Source organism: Barbus barbus (genome assembly GCF_936440315.1).
Source record: "Barbus barbus genome assembly, chromosome: 6".
NCBI lineage: Eukaryota > Metazoa > Chordata > Actinopteri > Cypriniformes > Cyprinidae > Barbus > Barbus barbus.
Window position 1 is genome coordinate 4031478 of NC_136734.1, and position 23544 is coordinate 4055021.

Consider the following 23544-nt stretch of genomic DNA (forward strand, 5'->3'; position numbering starts at 1 on the left):
GCATAGAATACACTACCATTCAAATGTTTTACATTAACAAACAAAAAGTTAATGAAGTTTGTTATTCACACCCAGGCTGCAATTATTTGATCAAAAAAACAGTAAAATTGTAAATACCTTTTTTTTTTTTTTTCTATTTTGATATTTTAAAATGTAATTAATTCCTTTGATCAAAGCTGAATTTTCAGCATCATTACTCCAGTCTTCAGTGTCACGTGCTTTCAGAAATCGTTCTAATATGCTGATTTGCTGCTCAAGAAACATTTCCTAAACAGTTGTGCTGTTTCATATTTTTTTTGTGGAGATAGTGATACATTTATTCCAGATTTTTTGAATAGGAAGTTCAAAAGAACAGCGTTTATTTGAAAATTAAATCTTTTGTAACCGTATCAATGTCCTTACTGTCACTTTTGACCATGCTGAATAAAATTATTAATTTCTTTCAATAAATAAAAATCCTAGTATAAAATCCTATAACTACGGTGAGTCTAAATGAATAGACATACAAAAGCTAAGAATATTGTAAATTGATATGAAATTACAGTAAACATGTAAAAAATTATATTACAAATATACTTATTAATACTTTAAATATCCAGGATTGTGTTAGACATGGTACTTGGAATGCGTTCAATTCCATAATCTTAGAAATATTGTTAAAAGATTATCCATTTAGAAATATATCAACTTAAAGTTTGATTCTCCTGTTTAATGTCGCAGCTGATTGTCTTTGGCTCCTGATAGACGTCATCATCCCACCGGATTGGCTGTGCTTGCGGTGGAGGGGTCTCTCCAGCACAATCATGGGCGGCTGCACAGCCACTGTCTGTCTGAAGTATGGATGTGGATGTGGATGTGGGTAAAAAGGTTGGTAGGGGCGTATAAGACCTGTAGGGAACCTGTAGGGGGAAAATTGCAGTCCACCAAACTGACCCACAAGCACGAGAAAAAAAATGAAGGGGCTGACTGAACTGCACAATGGACTGCTTTTGTACTGACAACTGGACAACTCAGATAAAATAAGGCCTAAATTCTCTAGTTTTTAAAAATGTAGGCTGTTTTTATTGATATTTATTTTGGAATATGCTAATTATAGGCATACTGAAAAATTCCAGTAGATGTTTAGCATGCAAGCACTTAGATCAGATTTTTGCTATCAATAAATAAAAATATAGATAGATAGATAGATAGAAAAAATAATATAATAAATAATATAATAAAATAAAACAAAAATAAGCCTTTCCTAACTACGGTTTAAATCATGTAGGCTACATTTTCCAGTATTTATTGAAATTAAAATGATTAGGCCTACCTCAAAACTCAGATCTCTTGTCTTCCTGCTCCTAGTTTTCTCTGCCTATATCCAACAGACATAATCTCTTAAACAGTAAGCCTTACATATACCTATATTGTATTTGCATTATATAAGTCATGTTTTTAACTTATAGGAACAGCCAGACTCAGACAGGAGACTGAAAACCAAGATTAAAGTTGTCATAGCTGATTCTGACCTGCAAAATACACTGCTTTACATTGCAATCATAAATTGGTTGTCCTATATACAGCGCCCTCCAAGAGTATAGGAACAGTAAAGACAAAATTGCTCTGTTGGCTGTGGAGTCAAGACATTTACAAATAAGATTAAAAGATGAATTCTTCAGATATTAAAAGCAGGGAATGTGTCGTATCAGTTATATCCATTACTTCTGCATTCTGAATCTTGCATTCGATGATGACACACAAACCAGGATGAAGATGAGCGAGCTGACTTTGAGAGAAAAGCAAGCAATTCGGATGCTAAAAGAAAAGAGGAAGTCAGTTAGAGCTCTAGCAAAAACAAAGGGCATGGAGAAATCAAGAGTTTGGAAACCACCAGCAACCAACAACGACCTGATCGGCTGAGAAAACAACAGTAGTTGATGACAGACAAATCATAAAAGCTGTGAAAATTAACCCTAAAAGACATGTCTGTAAAATCACCAACAACTTCCAGAAAGCTGGGGTGATGCTCTGACAATCTACTGTCCTCAGGAGACTTTGACACAGAATTACAGATGCTACACAGCAAGATGCAAACCTCTGACCAGCACCAAAAATAGAAAGATTAGAGTTTGCAAAAAAGCACAAAGGTGAGCCAGAAGAGTTTTGGAACTGTGTTTATGGACCGATGAGACAAAGATGAACCTTTATATAAGTGATGGGAAAGCAAAAATGTGGAGAAAAAAGGGAACTGCAATGATCCCAAGCATCAGGACAATGACCCAAAACCCCCTGCCAGTTTAGTCAAGGAATTTATAAGGACAAAGAAATGGAAAGACTGCCCAAGTCAATCTCCAGATTTAAATCTGATTGAACATGTCCTCGTTTGTAAGTCGCTTTGGACAAAAGTGTCTGCTGAATGACTAAATGACTATTTTGTTAGTGACGTCTACAAGCATTTCCAGAAGAACTCTGTGTAATTGTTTTAGTGGGCAAAAATCATTCAGCACACATCATTTTTGCAGCCCTCCACAGCCGCACGGTGATGCACACCTGTATGATCCCAGTCCAGACCAGCAGATGAATCTGGCTTTGATCGGCTCTGTCCAGCAGGTGCGGATACACTGGATGCTGGAGTTGGTGTCCGCACAGTCAGTTATACCATATTACCAGAATCAGACTTCCTCTTCTTCTGTTTGAATGAATGTGAACTATTAAAATATCATTTACTTTGCATATGTTAATAGGATCTATATTAATATGCATCTCTTTTTCTTTAGATTGTGGCTTGGCATTGCAAATAAGCAGTGCTATTTCCATAAGATATTATTTCCAAGAGCATGTGTTGTGTGTGTTCTGTTTGGGATCGGTGTGATTTTTTTCCCATACAATAATATTGTGAATTATTATCACAAATGAACAGGTTGCTATTTGAATTTTCAGCATCATTACTCTAGTTTTCAGTGTCATGTGAGTCTTTAGAAATAAGAAAGTGTGACCCTGCAATTAAAAGCAGTGCTGTTATCATAAGATTGTTTTCTTAGTAACCGTCATGCTTCTTAACATCATACCTAGACTTTAGTATTCATCTAGTGTTACTGTTATATACATCTCTTATATTGTCTGCTTATTATTCATGCATCACTTTTACACTTTCATTACCATCTAAACTATAGTTTATGCATAAAATGCAAAAATTCATAAATGCATAAAATCTTAATGCTGTAAAAAATTTGATGTCTCATAAAAAAAAAAAATTCTGTTAGGATCAGCTTTTGGCATACTGTTTATTAGGCCTCATTTTTTGGATTTACTGTTCGTGCATTAACAAATAATCTTTAATTAAATGCTTTATATACGTCTCTTAAACTAATCTAGTGCACTGTAGTAGGCTACTAAGGTTTTGTCTCTGAATTTCAATTAGAGTGTACAGTGGAGAATATCACTACATCTTAGAGCAGCTGATTGACCTTCTCTGACAGAATGGACTGCAGCCGGGTCATTTTCTAAACATTACAGCGAAATCCACATTTAAATCCTTGTGTACTGTTGAATTAGGGTTCTGCCACCAGGGTTAATTTAACACAACTTTGCATTATGTTAAAGAGGAATGCTTCTTTTTAAAGGCTTTGAACTGATGGGCAGCGTGTCCAACAGCTTCAGCAACTTTAAGGACAAAAGTCAAGTTACTGAATGGAGGAATTTGGTCTATTTGATCGCCAAAAGATACATATGTGAGTATGAGACTGAAGTCGTAATGTTATAGATGGTGCTAGATCATAAATGACCTCTTGTGGGGTTTGAATGTTTTGTTTGCAAAGCCAGATCTTTACCACAAAGGTCCAGAAGTTCTTACTGTGTTTGTTCCTGTTGTTTTATATGTGTGCAGGGAAATACGGACTCGGTTTTGTCTCTCAGTGGAACTTTGAGACATGGAATGAGCCCAACAACATCACTGTGTCAATCCAAGGTACAGTCTAATAAAATGTGTTGTTGTCCGAGTCAAAATCCCGTCAATCTTTCACAATCAACTGGAATTTATTTTATTGGTGGTATCAAGCCATCCAGCACCACCAACAGCTCAAACTTGCTTAATTTGAATCCAAATGGATATTTTTTCATTCTGATTTGCGTATTTATAAAGTCAATAACACTGGATAAAGACAACCACACATCCTGTTTGAAAAACTGCTTCTAACTGGATAACTGCTTGGGTTGCTGGCAGATGCCATGTTTTGTGTTGTATTTCTGCACATGGTGTACTGAAACACGCCTTTCGTGGTGTGGACAAAACAAGAAAGTGTTTGACAAGTTTGAATTTAATGCTACCACATGGAAGAATTAGTTCTGCTGAGGGCAATCCACCAGCCTCAATGATGTGAACATGAATTTTTCTGTCTCCACTCCTCCAGGGTTTCTGAACTATTATGATGCCTGCTCTGAGGGACTTTGTGCGGCGAGTCCCCTCTTGAAGTTCGGGGGTCCGGGAGACTCCTGTCAATCTCCGCCCCACACACCATACTGCTGGGAAATGCTACAGCATTGTTACAACGGCCCAAACTACTTCACTGGAGAGACGGGCGTACGGCTAGACTACATCGCCCTACATAAGAAGGTGCATAAGGGTAATAGTGATAATAAAATGCAAATATATCATGTGTAATTGAGTCCTGACCTAGATGGAACAAAAACAAATTAGCAAGGTAATTGCACTTTTTCCCCAAATTGCAAGTATATTTGCACTCTTTATGTCTCGCAATTCTGACCTTTTTCTCACAATTCTAAGTTGTCAAATTAAGTTCTTAGCAATGCAAATTACTAATCAAAAATTAAGTTTTGATACATTTACAGTACGGAATTTACTAAATATCTTCATGGAACATGATCTTTATTTAATATCCTAATGATTTTTGGTATAAAAGAAAAATCAATAATATTGACCCAATGTATTTTTGGTTATTGCTACAAATATACCCCAGTGACTTAAGACTTAAGGTTTTGGATTTTGAACTGAGAGGACAACAGGAGATAGACTTTTTCTCTGAAGGAAGTGTTGTTATGGATTGAGCGACGGTTTGAGGTTAAAACACCTTAATGATGGATTTGTTTCTTACAAACACACATTAAATGATGAACAGGAGTTGTGTGGATTACTGTGATGTTTTTATCAGCTGTTTGGACAGTCATTCTGACGGCACCCATTCACTGCCGAGGATCCATCTACATCTTTTTTTTTTTTTTTTTGGTGGTGAACTATTCCTTATTTTAGACAAACTGTAATGTGTGAATTCTCAAAACAAGTGTCCAGCATATATATGAACTACTGTTTAAAAGCATCCCAGCATGAACTTCATAAACCCTAGTAAGTTTCAGTATTTGGACACAGCTCCTTGAGTTCAGTATCAGTCATGATGTAGGTGATTTCATAGCATCTGCTGTTTCTCTACGCCCAAAAAATCTATTTGTGTCTGTACATGAAATTAATTTGAAAGTGTGATTGCTAAACTTGTGCAAGTTATTCTTTGCAGGGACTGAGAAACCATGTGGTTTGGTTTTAATATCAGTTATCATTCCGCAGGTAAACGGGGTGCGTTTCATCACCATCACCAAAGGACAGGCTCTGATCATTTGGAAAGATCACTGCATCGGCACAAAGTAAGACCTGCTTAAATACAGCTATTAAACAAACTAGTTCTTCATTCAAGAGTTTTAAACGTAACATGTCATTTTTAGGTGTATAAAAACTTATGAGGTGGAACTTTCCAAAGACGAGATAACTTTCCAGAGGATTAACCATAGAGACCCTATTTCCACATACTACACTTATTCTCCAGGTATTACTTTGGCTAGATTCAGAGTATTTAACTACAAGCGCTGATCCATATTGACCTGTTTGTTTTTCCTCTCCAGAGTCTGGAGGTGAGCGGTTATTATAGAGTCAGAGCCGTGGATTACTGGGGAAGAAATGGAGAATATTCTGTCACTGAAGAATATTCGGAGAACTGGTAGTCTTGATTAGACCAACTTTTGACTGTCCACATACAATATGATCATAAACACTCACCAGAACAGGATCAGACTAGTTTGACCAACATGTCAAGTGTCCAAACAGTTCATTTTATTTTTGAATGTAATTTAGGGGTGTTTATCGGATGCTGCAGTAATTTACATTGAAAGCACAATAATTTTTTAACCAGCATGTCTTTATCTGTGCAGCCTCTGCTTATCATATTTGTATATGCATACAGGACTGTCTATCTGAGATAAAAATAGATTGAACGGACTGTATGACGAATTTTTGAACAACAACCTGAAGTTTTACAGTATTTCCTTGTATCGATTTAAAAAAAAAAATTATTAAGTGCTGCTGTGTCAGACTTTGAACTGCCTGGACATTAAATATGAAAATGACACAGAAATAGGGATTAACAGTTTATTAATAAATATTGGTGTGGAACTCTGATTCAGTGTATATTGAACATTACATTGCTTGTTTTACATCTGCATCACATTATAATCAGAGGTTCTTCAATGAAAAAATAAACCGGTTCAGATCAGAGGAAATTTATACACACATATTTGCATGTATTCAGTTAATATTTCACAAATGAGGCATTAATCTAACACGATCTATTAGAAAACAGTGAAAGGTGTGAAACGGCACTGTCAAACCAAAGTGGCAGAATACAAGCATTGTTTATCCAGACAGGTAACAAGATCTTTACAATATAAACCATACAGGCATCATTTTGGGCAGCTCACTTCAAGATTGTGTCCTCATTAGCTGTTGGATAGAAATATTTAGAGTCAGTACAACCAACTGCTCAATCTGCAGAAGAATCACACTATTTAAATACGAAGAGAAAACCTTACCTTCTGCCAGCTGTTTAGCAATGCGTTCCTTCTCCTCTCGTACCTTCTTCTCCTCCTCTTCTATTCTCCTCTCCTCCTCTGCAATTGGTTTCAGATGATCTAGAGAACAAAGAAAAAGCTTGTAACTAAAATGCAAGGTCTTTATTAAGTGTGTAAAACATCCTGAAACTCTCAGCAACAGATGCAGCGGCATTTTTGGATGGAAAGTTGTTTCCACTACAGAATACAAAAAATAAATAAAATAAAAAAGCTAATTGCAACACTTTAATCTTGCCTTTTTCTCATTTTTATTTTCCACCGCAAAATAAAATAACTTTTTTAAATCTCACATTTATGACTTTTTTCCTCTCAACAGCAAGTTTATAATAGCAATTCGGAAAAAAGTCAGAATTTTAAGATATAAACAAAGAAAGGAAGGATGGACTGAGATAAAGTCGCAACTGCTTTTTTTTTTTTTTTTTTACTTTTTATCCACTGGTGAAAACAATCTTTCATATACCTGCCACCAGTCTTCTTTCATGTAATTAAAAACAAAAAAATTTATTACACCAATATCTGTACTTCTGTCCTACAGAAACATACTGAACTTTAGAATTGAAAGGTTGAAATGTGTCTTAATGAACCTGTAAAACATGTGTGACCTCCATAAGCCACCTGAAAATATATATGTACGTGTATAATAAATATATATATATATATATATATATATATATATATATATATATATATATATATATATATATATATATATATATATATATATATATATATATGTGTGTGTTTTATTAACATGTCCACAGAATGTCATTTGAAAGCCAATCAGATCAACTTGCAGGTTCTTACCATATCTGCGCTTTCCGTAGATAATACCAACGAGCAATGCAGACCACCTGGCTGTCTGAAAGACAAAATAAATTCCGTTTTATTAACAGAAAATTAAGGAGATATCATGACTTTCAGCATGCAGGCCATGTCAACACATCGCAGTCCGCTCTGTCGCTCCACGACAGGAAAAAACAGTCCTGAAGACGCCTTTCTTCGATTAAAACGATTCACAAACATCCAGAATAATGGATTTGTGAATACAAACCTTAATCAGCGGCGACACTTGCACTGGAGGAGCCATTTCACTGGAGTTCAGGACCGCACTCCGTCTGCAGAGGTCAGAGAAACACAACGCGAAGAAGAAGAGACGCTTATGAGCGCAGTGGCGTCTCGCCGCCCCCCACAGGCCTGGAGGGCAATCACCGGCGACTCAGAGACGGAGGTTCGCCAAGCATTTTGATTGTTTATTCATTTACTTATCTGTAATATTGTAAATATACGTGTACCTAAAACGAGAGAGGATGTTTCTTCCTCGTTTACGGGGAGTTTTTTTTTCTATAAATTTTGTTTCTCCTTCAGAAAACATAGTATTGTGAACATTTGACCTAACTGAACCAAAAGGCTTGTATGGCGTCAAAGAGCAAAAACATTGTAACCGCTTATAACAAATAAGGAATTGCCTGGTCTTTGGAGGCTAAATACAGTGTTAATACAGTTAATTGGACACGTCATGGGAACTCTGTAAATTAGATTAATGTTCTATTTTGGTTGTCAGTCCGGTCAAGTTCAAAAGGTCAGGTTAGGTCATCAAAACAGTGAAGATAAAACAGGTTAGCATCAGTGTTAGGTGGCTAAATGTGATTCTGTAACCAGATGAAAAGTCTAAAATAAAATATGATGTCCAAACATTAAAATGAAGGCTACTTTAATGCTGTAATACAAGTTTATCACAGATTTGTTCATGCCATTAAAACAAAACATTTAATAACAACAGATGGGAGATTCCTCAGGAGATGAGGAATAACAGACTAAGTATGCTCCACTTGACCCTTTATTTTGTGTCCTTGTTACAGTGTAATTATGCATTTAAGTACTGAGTAATATTAATTAACTACATGCACTTACTATATAGGGTCTGGTTTGGTTTAGACTTACTTGCATGTAATTATGCATAATTAATTGTTATTATAATAGTAAGTACATGTGTAACAGGGACACCTTAAAATAAAGTGTTACCGATAATTTAAGTCAGAGTTACTTATTACTTGTATTTTAAATTTTCATTTGGCACTTTTAAATAAGAGGCTATTTAGAAAATGATCTCAATCAGACAAGATTCAGTGCAACGTAACAATGCCAACAATCGATTTCACTGATTCTATGAAACATCAGTGTCGTTAGTTTCAATGCAGCCACACTCTTTGAGTTTCATCTTGGCTCTCAGGATGAAGTTAACGTTCCCTCTGTTCTTCATGTTGGAGCTGTATTCATGAGACTTCAGTTTGGCGTAGTAATCTGAGAACTTATTGAAGAGGATGGAGATTGGAAGGCCATTCAGTATGATCCCAAAGGAAATGCAGCCAAATGCAAATATCCGCCCCAAAAGAGTCTCCGGATACATGTCACCATAGCCTACAGTAGAGATGCTAACCTGGAATGAGAAATTAATGGTAAACTGATAAAAATGATAATTCTGGCATCATTTACCCTACCTTGTGTCTTTCCCAAACCCCTATGAGATTCTTTCTTACATAGAAAACCAAAAGAGAGGTCTAGCAGATGAAAGTGCATGGAGACTATAAGTGGTAAAGCACATAAAAGTAATTGTATAAAAGTAGTACTTTTCATAAAATTAGTAAAAAAAAAAAAAAAAAACTTTTTCCAAGTATAATAGATGTATAATAGCATTGTGTGAGAAACTTGAAATTCACTGAAACTCTTGTTTGTCAAATATGTCACCATTCACTTTCATTGTTATGGAAAAGAGCAGTTGTGCTATATAGAGTGCAACAGTTCCCATTTACTCTTTTTAGAGGTCTTGAAAGTATTTTTCCATGAATTCCTCCCATAGGGATTTATAAGCCATGAACCAAACCAACCAGCTAAGACGTGGTGTGTAAAGAAGTATTTGAAAATTGGACCCAAACACAAAAGTACAAAACTGTGTACTTAACTGCTTTAATGAGGGAAAGAATCCCAGGGAGCATTGCAAATGATATAATCAAACAATCGAATGTAAAAATCAGCATACTGGAAAACATCATGTGATACTGAGTATATATATTTAGACAATGTATTTTATATATTTATTGCAAAATATGCATATTATGCATACAAATATTTAAATAATAATATTAGCGTAGGGATACTGACTTAATTGCATCAATTGCAATCCTTCATGCAAGTGGGCATTTCTTTTGATTGCTAGAGATTTCTCTGCAGAATTATGGGTAATGTAGTTTTTACTGTTAATTCTGCTAAATAACAATAAAAAATTGGTCTAATGCAGATTAATGGCTTGAGAAAAAGCATATACCATCCATTAACAATCTTGTAGCTCACAGTGAGTCTGTCTTAAATGTTCGAAATCATTCAAAATCAATTTCCCTATCTATCTTATTTTTCCCGTAAGAGCAGGCATGGCCATTTCTAAATTTTATGGGTCTGGCTTCCGGTCTTATCTGCGTCCAGCTATTTTTAGCTGTACAAAACAGCTCGTTTTGCTGCTTGATATTGCAAACTGGTGTTTCTTACGTATTATTTTAATGCATTATCTTCATTATGAACACACTGGTTTATAGTGCAAACAGTTTTAAAGTTTACTGCACGTTGTAATTGTTCTTGTTATTTTCTCTATAGCGGCTAATGAACCGGAAGTCTCGCCCATAGGCTTATTTCTGTGTTGATGAATACGGTGGATAGAGAAAATGAATGGAATTTTACTTTCAGAACCTGAATGTTGCATTCTATAAATATCTCCTTTTGTGTGTTCTACAGAAAGTAATACAGGTTTTGAAAGACATGAGGGTGAGTAATTCAACTATGTTCAACATCAACTATATCCTATCTGCATGATTAATAGAAATAATGTTTACTTACAGATGCCCACCACCAAGAATGTGGAATACTGGTGAACTTGGTTTGAGGGACGTCGTGTTCAACGGTATAAACCATGGCGGAGAATGTGAAGATCCCCATGGCGATAAAGAGGAAGAGACATCCCACCTGCTGGTAGCACTGCCTCAACGTGAAGCCAAACGCTCTGAGCCCCGTCGAGTGACGCGCCAGTTTCAGAACACGAAAAATACGCATTAGTCGCATGATTCGTAGCACTTGTCCCACCTTGCTCGCCTGACCAACAGTCTCCATGTCAGTGGTTTGTGTCCCAGAATTGAAGGTCTCAAAGCCTTCGAGCAAGAACTGGAGAAACTGTGGTAGGATGGCCATGAGGTCAACCGCGTTCAGCATGCTCTTAACGAAACAACCGATATCTGGCGTTGAAACTAGACGCAGCAGGTACTCAGCAGTGAAGAAAGATATGCACAGTGTCTCTATGAACTTTCCAAATGTCTTTCCACTAAACTCATTAAATGCCATGTTATCCATTTCTTCTACCGTAGTCAAAGTCATTGTAACCAGCGACACCAGCACAAACATACTCGAGGCGACCGCCATTAGTTTCGCCGGTACTGAGGAGAACGGTTTCTCCATGAAGTTCCAAAGCGAGCGTCTCGTCTCACCGAGGAACATGTCATTGAACGCCTCCTCGTTTTCTTCGACATCCACCTCCGCCTCCAGTTCCTTCTGAACCTTGAGCTGTTCACACAACTCGTCGTGTTTCTCCTCGAGAAGGATCCGACAGCACCGTTGCGAGTATTTGATCCGAATGCCCCAGTAATTGATCTCCTCCAAGAAGTTCCTCGGACAAAGCTCGTCCTTGATCCACAGCACGCCGGTTCTGTAAAAGTTGAAGATGCTGTTGAAGATGTCTGGATCTCGGTCGAAGAAATACTCCTTGTCCTTCACCACATAGTCATCGCAGAGGTTCAGCTTCATGTTGAGGTCTGTATAGGTGGCTAAACGGCCTATTCTGCTCTGTGGGTATCTTGCTGCCATTTTGTAGGTGATGTGGTAGGACTTTCCACCAACGTTGAGGTTGAGCGTGCAATTCCTGCTGGGTGAGGCGCTTGTAAACCACATTGTTGGTTCAGAATGCTTCTCAACCTCCTCATCTTCACCAAAGATGTCATAGATATCTGTTTGTAGTTCGCTTAGAGAGCTCCACTGTTTCAGCAAACACTGTTTACAGAACGGAACCACGTCGTCTGTTGACTCCGAGGTTGCTAGTTTGCAGTTGGGAAAGAGGCTCTGTCTCCTGTTTCTCTGAAAGTTGAACATCCTTTCGGTCCTCAGCTATCCTCCTCGAGGAGGATAGCTAGTGTACCGTGCGCCTGTAAATCTCAGCGCTTTACTGAGGTTAAATCTACCCTATTTAAGTATAAAGAGGCAAGCAGGAGGCAGCGCCACAGCTCTAATGCTCTCTATAAGAAGCTAAGAGTTCAACTTAAATGCCATTATCCTTTAAGCTTTTGCTTGATAGTGACGTCTGCTTTGAGTTTTTGAAATGGCATGCTTGCCATGTGTCAATGAATGAATGCTTTTACCAAGTTACGGAAGAGTTTAAGACCCCCTTCAACACCCAAATGCTTATTCATAAACCCATTTTAAACTAGAGGCTCTTTAGCTGCAGTACTTAAGAGATGGGCACCATATTTACTAGAGGATAATTATAGTAACATGTAAACACGTTGGAATTAGTGGACATGAAGGAATTCATGAATGAAACTAATAAACTACTAGGTATTTTCTACATGTACATAGTTGGGAAAAATTAAGATATTTTATGCTTGATCAAAAATACAGTTAAACAGTAATATTCTGAAATATTATTGCAATAAATTCAAATACCTGTTTTCTATATAAATACATTTAAATAAATGATATATTCCTGTTAGCATCATTACTCCAGTCGTTAGTGCCACATGATCCTTCAGAAATAAATAACAGGCATTATTAATAATTTAGCACCATTATAATTGATATCAAATCATATATTTCTTTGAATAATGTATGCAGTGTGTTTATCAATATCAAAACTAATTCAAATGGACATGAATCAAGCTTTGTAAACAATGGAAAGAGCAGGACAGATAATGCCTGGCAAAGGCACTTAAGGTAACCGGGTCACTAAAACCTTTAAGTTAGCTTTAACCTAAAACACGATCTTATGAGAAAACGTACCTATTTTACCATGTGGAGATTTGGTATGAATTTGTAATATGTGAAAAAAAAATTAAGCATGAAAGTCCATAAATTGCTTAACACCACCCTTAAATTTATACAAAGTAGCCAGTAATTCACCAAAATTGTTACGAATTGTCTAGAGCGTGTGTTGTTATTACAGAGGTAATAGAGTGGGGGAACTATGACGTCACTCTGTAGGCGGATCGGCTGTTAGCATGAAACTGGTTCCCTCGACAAAAACCCAATAGGATTTTCCCATAGGCTTTTGGATAATCGCAACAAATAAGCTCTGTGTTCAATCATAGTTCATGAAATTTACACGTTTTGACCATCGAGATAATCTTTACAAAGTAATAAAAATTTCATGAATTTTGAAGCCTAAATACAAGCGCCAGAACTAAAAAGCTAACATTAGGCTATAAACGAACTACAGCACCACGGTCGCTCTCCTTCAACGTCACCACCACCATGTTTCCGACCACTTTTAAACTTATTTTTAGAAACATTTTCCATGATAATTATTTACTCTGGATGAATTTTAATCCAAAAGAGCACGACTGTAAAAACTGTAAAAGCGGGTTAGAATGAGTTCCTGTTCGGCGTGATGACGTTGAATGTCTCCGACAGCGCCTGTAGTCCCATTTAGCAACTTGTTAGCAACCGTCTTTTTAAAGAAACGTAACAGCTTTAAAAAATCACGAGTGGGGTTTTATGTCGTAGAATAAAACGTGAAAGTATCTTGAGCCTGTGTAAACCACGGACCTTATTTAAGGGATTTAACCAAAATCCCATTCAAAAAAACCCATTGACTCTGGGATGATGGAACCGGAAGTGCTAAAATGCTAACTCGCTTCCGGGTTTTCGCCTACAAAGTGACATCATAGTTCCACCACTCTATTATTCCTGTTAAATTTGTAGGTGGTATTTTTGCCATGTGCTTCTTACAATGCTATGGTGTTTATGCATTTTCGCCTAACACTTATTTATTGTTCTTTGAAAAAAAAAAAAAAAAGAATGAAAGAAAGAATAAATATTTATTCAGTACTTGTATTAAGATATTTGCCATCTATTGGCCGCTGTCAGATTATCACTTCTTTAGAAATCATTTATATACACTTCTACTCTATTTTTATATAATTTTATTATATTTTATGTGTATTATATCGCAAAACTGTTTTTTCCCCACATAAAAGCAGCACAGGATGCAAGACAAATAATCCAAACACTAGTGCCATCAAACACATGAGCATGTCTCCAGATCTCAAGGGCATCTGAGAAGAAAAAAGCCAATTCTTTCAGATGTAAGTTACATGAATATACTTATACTGTACATGCTCAGTGGTTTATAGACTCTTAAAGGCTTAAACTCACAGTAGATCAGGTTAAGCAATAATTTAGGGAAAGACAATGGGCATGTTTTTAATCTTAGCGGGGCAGATGCTGCACCGTCTGTCATTGTGATCCGTTCAAGACCCCCAATATGGCCCGGTTTGGCAGTTTGCAGGTCATGCACAGATTTTGTCACCAAATGTTATTTGCAATGCATGTTATTTTATATAAAAGGATCAAATATATAATACAAATCTAATCCTACAATAAAAGGTGGATCTAGGACAGAATTGTTTAGTGTAATGAGCTAATTGTGCTTATAACTGCTGTTACAAAAATATGATGTAATGGAATTTAAATTTGGAGGAATTTACTAAATAAATTTAAAACACAAATAAATAAAATAGTTATAATAATTTAGGTATTGACTTGTGACAACTTTCTTCATACTTCATGTTTCTTTAGGACGTCTACGTAAACTATTTTATAATATATATATATATATATATATATATATATATATATATATATATATATATATATATATATACATTACTTATATCCTAACATGTTTTCTTCCTTTTTGTAATTCAATGTAATAGATCGAGAAGCCCGAACGCGAATGTAAATGAAGGAGTTTTAAATAAAGCTTCCTAGCATGTAATGAAGCATGGCTGCCACACAAGTAGGATGTGAGCATTACGTTCGCAGCTGTTTGTTAAAAGTGAGTGACATTTAATCATGGGTTTCGCATATGCTTTCTGCTGTCAAATAGTTAGATTATTTTGGTAAATGCTTGCTTGGTCGCACGGGAATGCGTGATTGAAGCAATTCTAATGAGCATACTAGCTAACACTGAAGGCCTATTGACAGGTTTTATGCTTAATATAAGATTATTTTAGCAGCTAAAATCTGATTATTGTTGGTTTAAAGGCAACACATTCGATATATTTTAGTTTAGACTCGTTGGGGCAAAGAAATAGACAGTTTAGGGTTTTGTTTTGGTTTTGTTCCTGCAGCATGTTGATGTTCTTGCTTCAACATGGATGCACTTAGACAGTGTGCAATACAGTGGTGCTACTAACTGGACTGTTGCATGTGCAATACAGTGGTGCTACTAACTGGACTGTTGCATGTGCAATACAGTGGTGCTATTAACTGGACTGTTGCATGTGCAATACAGTGGTGCTATTAACTGGACTGTTGCATGTGCAATACAGTGGTGCTATTAACTGGACTGTTGCATGTGCAATACAGTGGTGCTACTAACTGGACTGTTGCATGTGCAATACAGTGGTGCTACTAACTGGACTGTTGCATGTGCAATACAGTGGTGCTACTAACTGGACTGTTGCATGTGCAATACAGTGGTGCTACTAACTGGACTGTTGCATGTGCAATACAGTGGTGCTATTAACTGGACTGTTGCATGTGCAATACAGTGGTGCTATTAACTGGACTGTTGCATGTGCAATACAGTGGTGCTATTAACTGGACTGTTGCATGTGCAATACAGTGGTGCTACTAACTGGACTGTTGCATGTGCAATACAGTGGTGCTACTAACTGGACTGTTGCATGTGCAATACAGTGGTGCTACTAACTGGACTGTTGCATGTGCAATACAGTGGTGCTACTAACTGGACTGTTGCATGTGCAATACAGTGGTGCTATTAACTGGACTGTTGCATGTGCAATACAGTGGTGCTATTAACTGGACTGTTGCATGTGCAATACAGTGGTGCTATTAACTGGGCTGTTGCATGTGCAATACAGTGGTGCTATTAGCTGGACTGTTGCATGTGCAATACAGTGGTGCTACTAACTGGACTGTTGCATGTGCAATACAGTGGTGCTACTAACTGGACTGTTGCATGTGCAATACAGTGGTGCTATTAACTGGACTGTTGCATGTGCAATACAGTGGTGCTATTAACTGGACTGTTGCATGTGCAATACAGTGGTGCTATTAACTGGACTGTTGCATGTGCAATACAGTGGTGCTACTAACTGGACTGTTGCATGTGCAATACAGTGGTGCTACCAACTGGACTGTTGCATGTGAAATACAGTGGTGCTACCAACTGGACTGTTGCATGTGCAATACAGTGGTGCTATTAACTGGACTGTTGCATGTGTAATTGTGCATTGATCTGCAGTGATAATATGTTTGTGGTCTGTCTCTCTCTTTAGGCGCCCTGCTGTGGGAAGTTTTATGTGTGCAGACTCTGTCATGATGGTGAAGAGAACCATCAAATGGACCGATTTAAGGTCCGAGAGGTCAAATGTGCAACATGCAATACTATACAAGAGGTAAAGTCATATTGAAGCTATTTAAGTTCTAAAAAAAAAAAATATATCTATATAGACTTTGCTTGGATGAATCTCACACAACCTGTAATATGTCCGGGTAATATTTTGGGGTCGTAATAAGTAATAAAAACAAAAACATATGTATTATGATATGTATTTCCAAGAAAAAATACCCAAATTTTCACAAGCCCTTAATAATAATTTTATGCATACATAATTATTTATACATCATGGTGGTGGTATTTGTTGTAAAAAATAAAATCGTCAAAATGCAACACATCGTAAAATATAGGTCTTAATGTAAAATATATATATTTTTCTGTACTTTTAGCATTTAAAGCTCTTGTGCATTCTGTGTTCTTCAGGCTCAACAGATATGTAAAGAATGTGAAGTGAAGTTTGGGGAGTATTACTGTGACATTTGCCATCTCTTTGATAAAGACAAGAAGCAGTACCACTGCCAGCCCTGCGGGATATGCAGGTTTGCATGACATTTACGTTTCATTTAGCACACGCTTTCAAACAACGTACAAATTGAACCGAAGCAATACATTTGTAATTTTTTTTAGCAAGATTCTCATTGACCTCTCCGTTACCTTTAGAATTGGCCCAAGAGAGAAATACTTCCATTGTACGAAGTGCAATCTATGTTTAGCCACTGATCTTAAAGATAATCACAAGGTATGAACAGTGATGATCTGATTCTTGAAAGTTACTTGCTCGTTTTGTTGTTAGCAGGGAAATATTAATCCGTGCTTGCTGTTTCAGTGTGTCGAGAATGTCTCTAGGCAGAACTGTCCTGTTTGTATGGAGGACATCCACACGTCCAGAGTAGGGGCTCATGTGCTCCCCTGCGGTCATCTGCTACACAAGTGAGTGTTTGAAGTAACATTGATTGTGCTAGTAATAAATAACACACTACTGGTTAACCGTTTGGATGCACTTGTCTAAATTTATCATTATATGACAATTATAGCATGTGAATCATCTGGTGCCCTGACCCATGTGTTATCAAGTAATTGTGATTTAATATAAAAACACTTTCTTTTGTTGCTTGCAGAACATGCTTTGAGGACTTGTTCAGAACCGGGTAAGGAGTGATGTTTTTGTGTCTACTGCATTGTTTTCTAATGACTTGTTGCTAATTCTGCATAGATTCAAACGGACATTTCCATTAACTTGACAAGTGTGACGCTTCCTCATCTGATATACAGTACCAGCCCCTGTTTACATGTTTTGATCCTCACGGCATTCCATGAACCTGACTAATGCTTATACGATAATGCTGTAAAGTTGAGAGATGAGTTTATATGTCTGTCCCGCAGTGCTTACCGCTGTCCTCTGTGTATGCATTCGGCCTTCAACATGAAGGAGTTCTGGGAAGAGAGAGATAATGATATTGCCCAGACTCCCATGCCCACAGAGTACCAGGACACTACAGTCAGGGTAAGAGAGCCATCATTTACATGTATTCGTTTAGCAGACATTTAATCTAAATGAGCATACAAATGAGGAGCATTGCAAACAGAAGCAGAAGTGAAGGATCGTTTATGAGTCTGTAAGATGTGCTCATATCTAATAGCCCAGATGTGGCAATATCTAATATGGTAATTTTACTGTGAAGCGCGGAATGATTATTTTAGCTGACAGCATGTGGCTGCAGTAGTTTAGCTTGTTTTTTCTGCCATTTATAAGGTGCATCTCTTGCCTTATTTTATTTATGTACTATTATAATATATTTTTAAATTTGGGTGCTTTTGTCATTTTTTAGTTTTTGTTATTAAACATTTCTATTTAACTTTTTTATTTTCAGTTTATTGTTTAGTTTTAGCAATTTTAGTTCTTTTAACTTATTACATTTTGTTGCCATGGAAACATTTCCAATATTCATTTGAGTTTCATGCCAAAACTTTATTTTGTTTATGCTTTATTTCAATGAAAAAAAACATTTATATTACCTTTAGTTAATAATAACAACTCCACTTAGTTTTTGTTTTCATGACAAATCATTTCCTCTAATTCCCCAGGGGCCTGTTTCATAAAACAAGTTTACCAAATATGCCAGGCTTAGTTCAGTTAGTCTCACTTATTTTGAACCAAATCAATTGAAATAAGCCAGGCTTGTTTGGTAAACCTGTTTTATGAAACCGGTTCTCAATTCTGAAATAAAATTTACGTCCTTATTAATGTTATGCAAATAATAAGAAAGTAAAAAGAGAATTCTTATTTTTACCTCATGGTAGAATTTGCCTTAGATTTATGATTTATTAAAAAAACAATAGTTATAGTGCTTTTAAAATTATTTAATGCTATTTATTGATTGCTGGACAAGAAATAAACACTGTATAAAAGAAATAAAATAAAATGATCACATTGCATATATGCATTTTCTTTTTTATAATTTTATTTAAAAAAAAAAAAGATTTTAGGTGCTTGTTTTCTTTCTTTTAGAAAGGATGTCATCTTCAGTAATTCTTTAAATATTCAGAAAAGAATTCTATAATTTTTTTTTACCTCATGGTAGAATTTACTTAAATTTATACTGATTTATAAAAAAATAAAAAAAGTTGGATCATGATCTATAAATGCCCCTAAAACTGCCTTATTCAGTTGGTTTCATTTTATTTAAAAATATTATTTTTTATTTTAATTTAATTTCTTTTTTTTTCTCCTATGATACGGTGAAATACACTTCATGTATGTATGTGTTTTTATGTTCACAGATCATATGCAATGACTGCCAGGCTCGCTCCACTGTCTCCTTCCACGTGTTGGGCATGAAATGCAGCTCCTGTGGCTCTTATAACACTGCGCAGGACGGCAGGCCTCCTGTAGACACGCGACAGTCTGCAGACCAGACACTCGAAGAAGAGCCCAACACAAAGCACCACGAGTGACGTTTAGGCTCAGAAATCATCTCTCAGCTTTTATAGAACTGATATATATAGAATACAAGCTCTCCTCTCTCAAGTCTGTAGAACTGCTCTTATTTTTCTTGCTTGATTAAAAACGATAAGATCCTATTTGACTTCTTAAATTGTACTATTCCACATGCATTTTGTCATAAAGAATGTTAAAGGTAATCCTGTGCAAAGAGGATGAACTTATTTGCTTTTGTTGATCGAATCCTCAATATCTGTCAAGAACATTTTTGGTTTATATTAAGGAAAAGTACCTTTAATACATTGTATCAACATGGGCTCTGAAATCCATTCAGGGACAGTGGATATCATTTACGAACTTTTGTTAATTTTAAAATTGTTTATTTATGGATTAATGCTGGACAACAAACAAACATTGTATTACAGAAATAAAATGATCACATTGCATCACATTTTCTCAATGGAACTCTTAAGCTTTTCTTATAGAAAAGAGTCTCGTCCTCTTTTAATAGAGTATGAGGTATTGATGATGTTTCTAAGACTGACCTTAAGGCATTATTGAGAATGAAAACTTTTATCCCCCCACAAAACATACTTATATCGCACCTTGCTTTGAAATACAATGGTGGCAAACCTTTTAATTGCCGCTTGCGGGGTTCGAACCACACCACCCCAATCATTAACCATAACACCTATAATAACATCTGTGTGATTGGGTCATGGGTTATTTGTGTTCAGCCGACAGCAGTAGAGGGTGAGCTCTCCATCGCTGAAACGGCTGTGAAATACAAGTTCATGCAGCTTTAGGTCACATGTGAGACACTGTTCTTTTTTTCAACCTAAGCGGCTGTATTAGAGATAACAAACATCATTTGAACCATTGATTTAAGAGCATAATGGTCTTTCCCATACAAATAAAAAGTCTTCCGCTTCCATTAATTTAACCTGTACAAAAACAGTCCGTTATGCTGCCTTATTTAATATATTACTGGTACTTATTATCGGGTTATTTCAATGTCTTATAATCATAAACACTGATTTGTATGCAAATAGTTGAAGGATCAAATATTGTCTTTACGGTGCTGTTCTGCTTCTGTAATTCAGATACATCCACGCAATATGGTAACCAAATGAGAACGCCTGGGGTTTCTGAAAAAAGGGATGGATTTATACTTTCTAACGGCTATGGTCAGCTCTTACAGTGAACTAGCAGTTGTTGTTAAGCGGTTGAAATCTGTAGTATGCGGTATCTGAGTGAACAAGATGATGTTGTGAGCAGGGGCGTAGCACCAAATGTTGGGCCCTGGTCACACAACCACGGGGGTGGGCCCCTCACAACACAACACCTCATCAATCATATTAATCAGCATTTCATTATGCCCCTGCCAAGGGCCCTTACTCAGTTCCACTATTACCCCCTGTCCGATGCCTCCGAGTGTGAGCTGCCTGAGAAACCACAAGCAGTGTTAAAGGGGCCGTTCACACACACAGCGTTTTTGCTGCACCATCTCCAGCACTGCTTTTATATGGGAAGCCAAACACACCAAAAGTTGGACAACACGGCGTGGTATTAAAGAGTTGCACTGTTTCATCCTACTTTCGATGAGTTTGGCTTCTCATACTCTTAAACGTGTGCTAAACAGTCGTGTTTGACAGTTGCGCTTGTATTCGCTTCTTTATGTGCTTGACAGCGTACTAAATTTGCGGTACTAAAATTAAACTTTTAAAAAAAGCATCTGGAGACCTTTCATTCTGCTTTTTTTCCAATTTTCAAAGAAAAATGCATTGTGTGTAAATGTTTCTCCAGCTGAGTGTTTAAGGACTTGTTCACAGAAAGCATTTTTACTACGTATTGCACAGTTACATGTAGCCAACTTCAGCCACAGGAATAAGCCTATACATCAGTAACACATGTAACCAGAAACTGGGGGGGGGCATGATGAACATTTCTAATTTTTGCTTAAAACTATTAAAATAACTAAAACGAATAAAAATTTGAAAAAACAACAAATGTGTTAATTAAAATAGAAAAATAAAATAAATTCAAAATATAAAAAAAATATAATGGTATATTAATGATACCAAGGGTCATTTTCAAAATGTGGCAGCAAACCCCATGTAAAATACATCATTCTGTGTTTTATTAATATGAAATGAATGGAATATTATTTTGCATGTTTATTACTTTTTGAATTTGCAAAGTTCCTGAAAAACTTGTCTAACATTTGCTTTATTCATATTTCTTAAGAAATACTGTTTCATCTAATAACGATAATCAAAACTAAATAAAAAGACAGCATTTTAACAAATGCAATAGCTCAAAGTTATATTCTGTATTTCTGAAGATAATTAAAATCAACTGAAAATGCTACTGAAGAACAGTGATGATACAAGGTTGGTCAACCTCTTACCAAGGTAACCCTGCCACAACACCATCACATTTTTGAGAATAGACAAGCAAATATTCAGCACACTGGCTAATTACATGTTATCTCCTCTGGCAGGTTTTGGCTCAGGACTGGTGAGCGGGATCGTGTAACATTGTTCTGGAGCGGTGATATCTGGAGCCACAACCCTCTCGGCATCTGGCCCACCAGAAACTGGCACAGCTGGATCAAGAGGAACAAAGCTTATATTCAAGTCGAACTCCACAACCTCTTGTACTGTGAGGGAAGGGTCCAATGTGGTCTGTGGGGGGCCTGGTTGTGCGGTAGGGTTGTTGGTTTGGTGCAGACTGTCTGGTCCCAGGCTGTTCAGTTTAATGGGTTGTAATGTTGTTTTCGGTGCAGTGGCCTCCTCTGAAGAGCTCGACTCATTCGATTCAGAAGATTCAGAACTGGATGCTGTCAACTGGTGATACAGGCTAACCTGTCAGAGGGTGAAAAATAGATAATCAACAGGTTCCAAATGCAAAATAAAATTAATTTGTAAAGCACTTAGTGAATAGTGCAGCAAATTGCTGTGCAGTCAGATACAGATAAAATATAAGTAAATGAAAAATAAATCCCCAAATGATTATAAAGTAGCAAAGGCTTTATTAAATACATCTTTAGATGGGTTTTAAACCTGTTTACAGTGGTAGCTAGATCTAATAACCACTGGTAATCCATGTAAATCATCTAATGATCAACTTTTTTTGTACCGCACATTTCATTCAAGGAGCTAATTCAAAGTGTTTTACATGGGCACAATAAATAGAATAAAGTCTGGATTAACAATAAAAGAAACACTTTACAGTAAGGTTCATTAGTTCATATTAGTTTACAACATTAGTTAACGAACTAAGAATGCACAATACTTTTACAGCATTTATTAATCTTAGTTAATGCTAATTTCAGCATTTACTAATGCATTGTTAAAATCACAAGTTGTGGGTAACATCAGTTGCACTGTGAACTAACATAAACAATTAATTTTTATTAACATTAAAGATACTGTACTGTTCATTGTTTGTTCATGTTAGTTAATACATTAATGTTAACAAATGACAATTGTAAAGTGTTACCAGTATTATTTATAACCTAGTTCACTTAAGTAACCGTGCTTAATTTGAGAATGCATAATCTGAATGTAAATATTAAAATATATAATATTCTTACCGGTTTAGAAACGGTGAATGACACTAAAAATATACCAAACAGTGCTAGTCCCAAACGATCCATCTTTTATTAAATGTTTCTTCCCTGTTAGAAAATGAAAATTGTTAATCTTAATAAAAACAATCAATAATCGGTAATAAGATTACTAGTTCACATTACTAAAAATAAATAAAATGCTTAAAATCATGCTCTGGATATGAAAGTATAAATTGGTAAAACATTACCTTGCTTCTTCAAACTCCTCAGAAAAATGCAAGAATATTCCAAGTTCGGTGGTCTTGCGCTGAAAGTGGAACAGAACTGCATATTTATACACAACTCATTATATAATTTACATTTGGTGTCAAATCTTTGATATGTTTGTGCTCCTTTTCTCTGTAATTTCACAAAATGGTTTGCAGTTGCAGACGGAAGTCAAACCTATACTGATGGTTAGCAAAA

General features: G+C 36.2%; 4 protein-coding genes across 5 annotated transcripts; 1 reads left to right on the forward strand and 3 right to left on the reverse strand.

The window, feature by feature from the left end:
- Positions 1-6398: 6398 nt before the first annotated feature.
- Positions 6399-8029, reverse strand: LOC306872001 (ATP synthase subunit e, mitochondrial-like). Its single transcript, XM_079420312.1, has 4 exons — positions 7943-8029; positions 7696-7750; positions 6853-6951; positions 6399-6763 (listed from the first exon to the last, which is right to left on the reverse strand). Exons 1-4 carry the CDS (start codon positions 7976-7978, stop codon positions 6738-6740), a joined length of 216 nt encoding a protein of 71 aa, XP_079276438.1. The 5' UTR covers positions 7979-8029; the 3' UTR covers positions 6399-6737.
- Positions 8030-8079: 50 nt separating this feature from the next.
- LOC306871999 (RING finger and CHY zinc finger domain-containing protein 1-like) lies at positions 8080-19968 on the forward strand. Of its 2 annotated transcripts, XM_079420310.1 has the most exons (10): positions 8080-8119; positions 10675-10704; positions 10779-11739; positions 16503-16622; positions 16988-17103; positions 17225-17303; positions 17391-17494; positions 17683-17712; positions 17948-18068; positions 19346-19968. In XM_079420310.1, the coding sequence occupies exons 4-10, from the start codon at positions 16566-16568 to the stop codon at positions 19517-19519; spliced, it is 681 nt and encodes a 226-aa protein (XP_079276436.1). In that variant the 5' UTR covers positions 8080-8119; positions 10675-10704; positions 10779-11739; positions 16503-16565; the 3' UTR covers positions 19520-19968. The 2 variants fall into 2 exon arrangements, with proteins under 2 accessions (XP_079276436.1, XP_079276435.1); XM_079420309.1 differs by lacking the exons at positions 8080-8119; positions 10675-10704; positions 10779-11739 and adding an exon at positions 14944-15034 and having other exon boundaries at positions 19346-19963.
- kcnv2b (potassium channel, subfamily V, member 2b) lies at positions 8574-12150 on the reverse strand. The gene is made up of 2 exons (XM_079420308.1): positions 10777-12150; positions 8574-9328 (listed from the first exon to the last, which is right to left on the reverse strand). The coding sequence occupies exons 1-2, from the start codon at positions 12073-12075 to the stop codon at positions 9056-9058; spliced, it is 1572 nt and encodes a 523-aa protein (XP_079276434.1). The 5' UTR covers positions 12076-12150; the 3' UTR covers positions 8574-9055.
- Positions 19969-21624: 1656 nt separating the features above from the next.
- Positions 21625-23388, reverse strand: LOC306871149 (uncharacterized protein). Its single transcript, XM_079418868.1, has 3 exons — positions 23328-23388; positions 23104-23187; positions 21625-22372 (listed from the first exon to the last, which is right to left on the reverse strand). The coding sequence occupies exons 2-3, from the start codon at positions 23164-23166 to the stop codon at positions 21986-21988; spliced, it is 450 nt and encodes a 149-aa protein (XP_079274994.1). The 5' UTR covers positions 23167-23187; positions 23328-23388; the 3' UTR covers positions 21625-21985.
- Between the last annotated feature and the right edge of the window lie 156 nt (positions 23389-23544).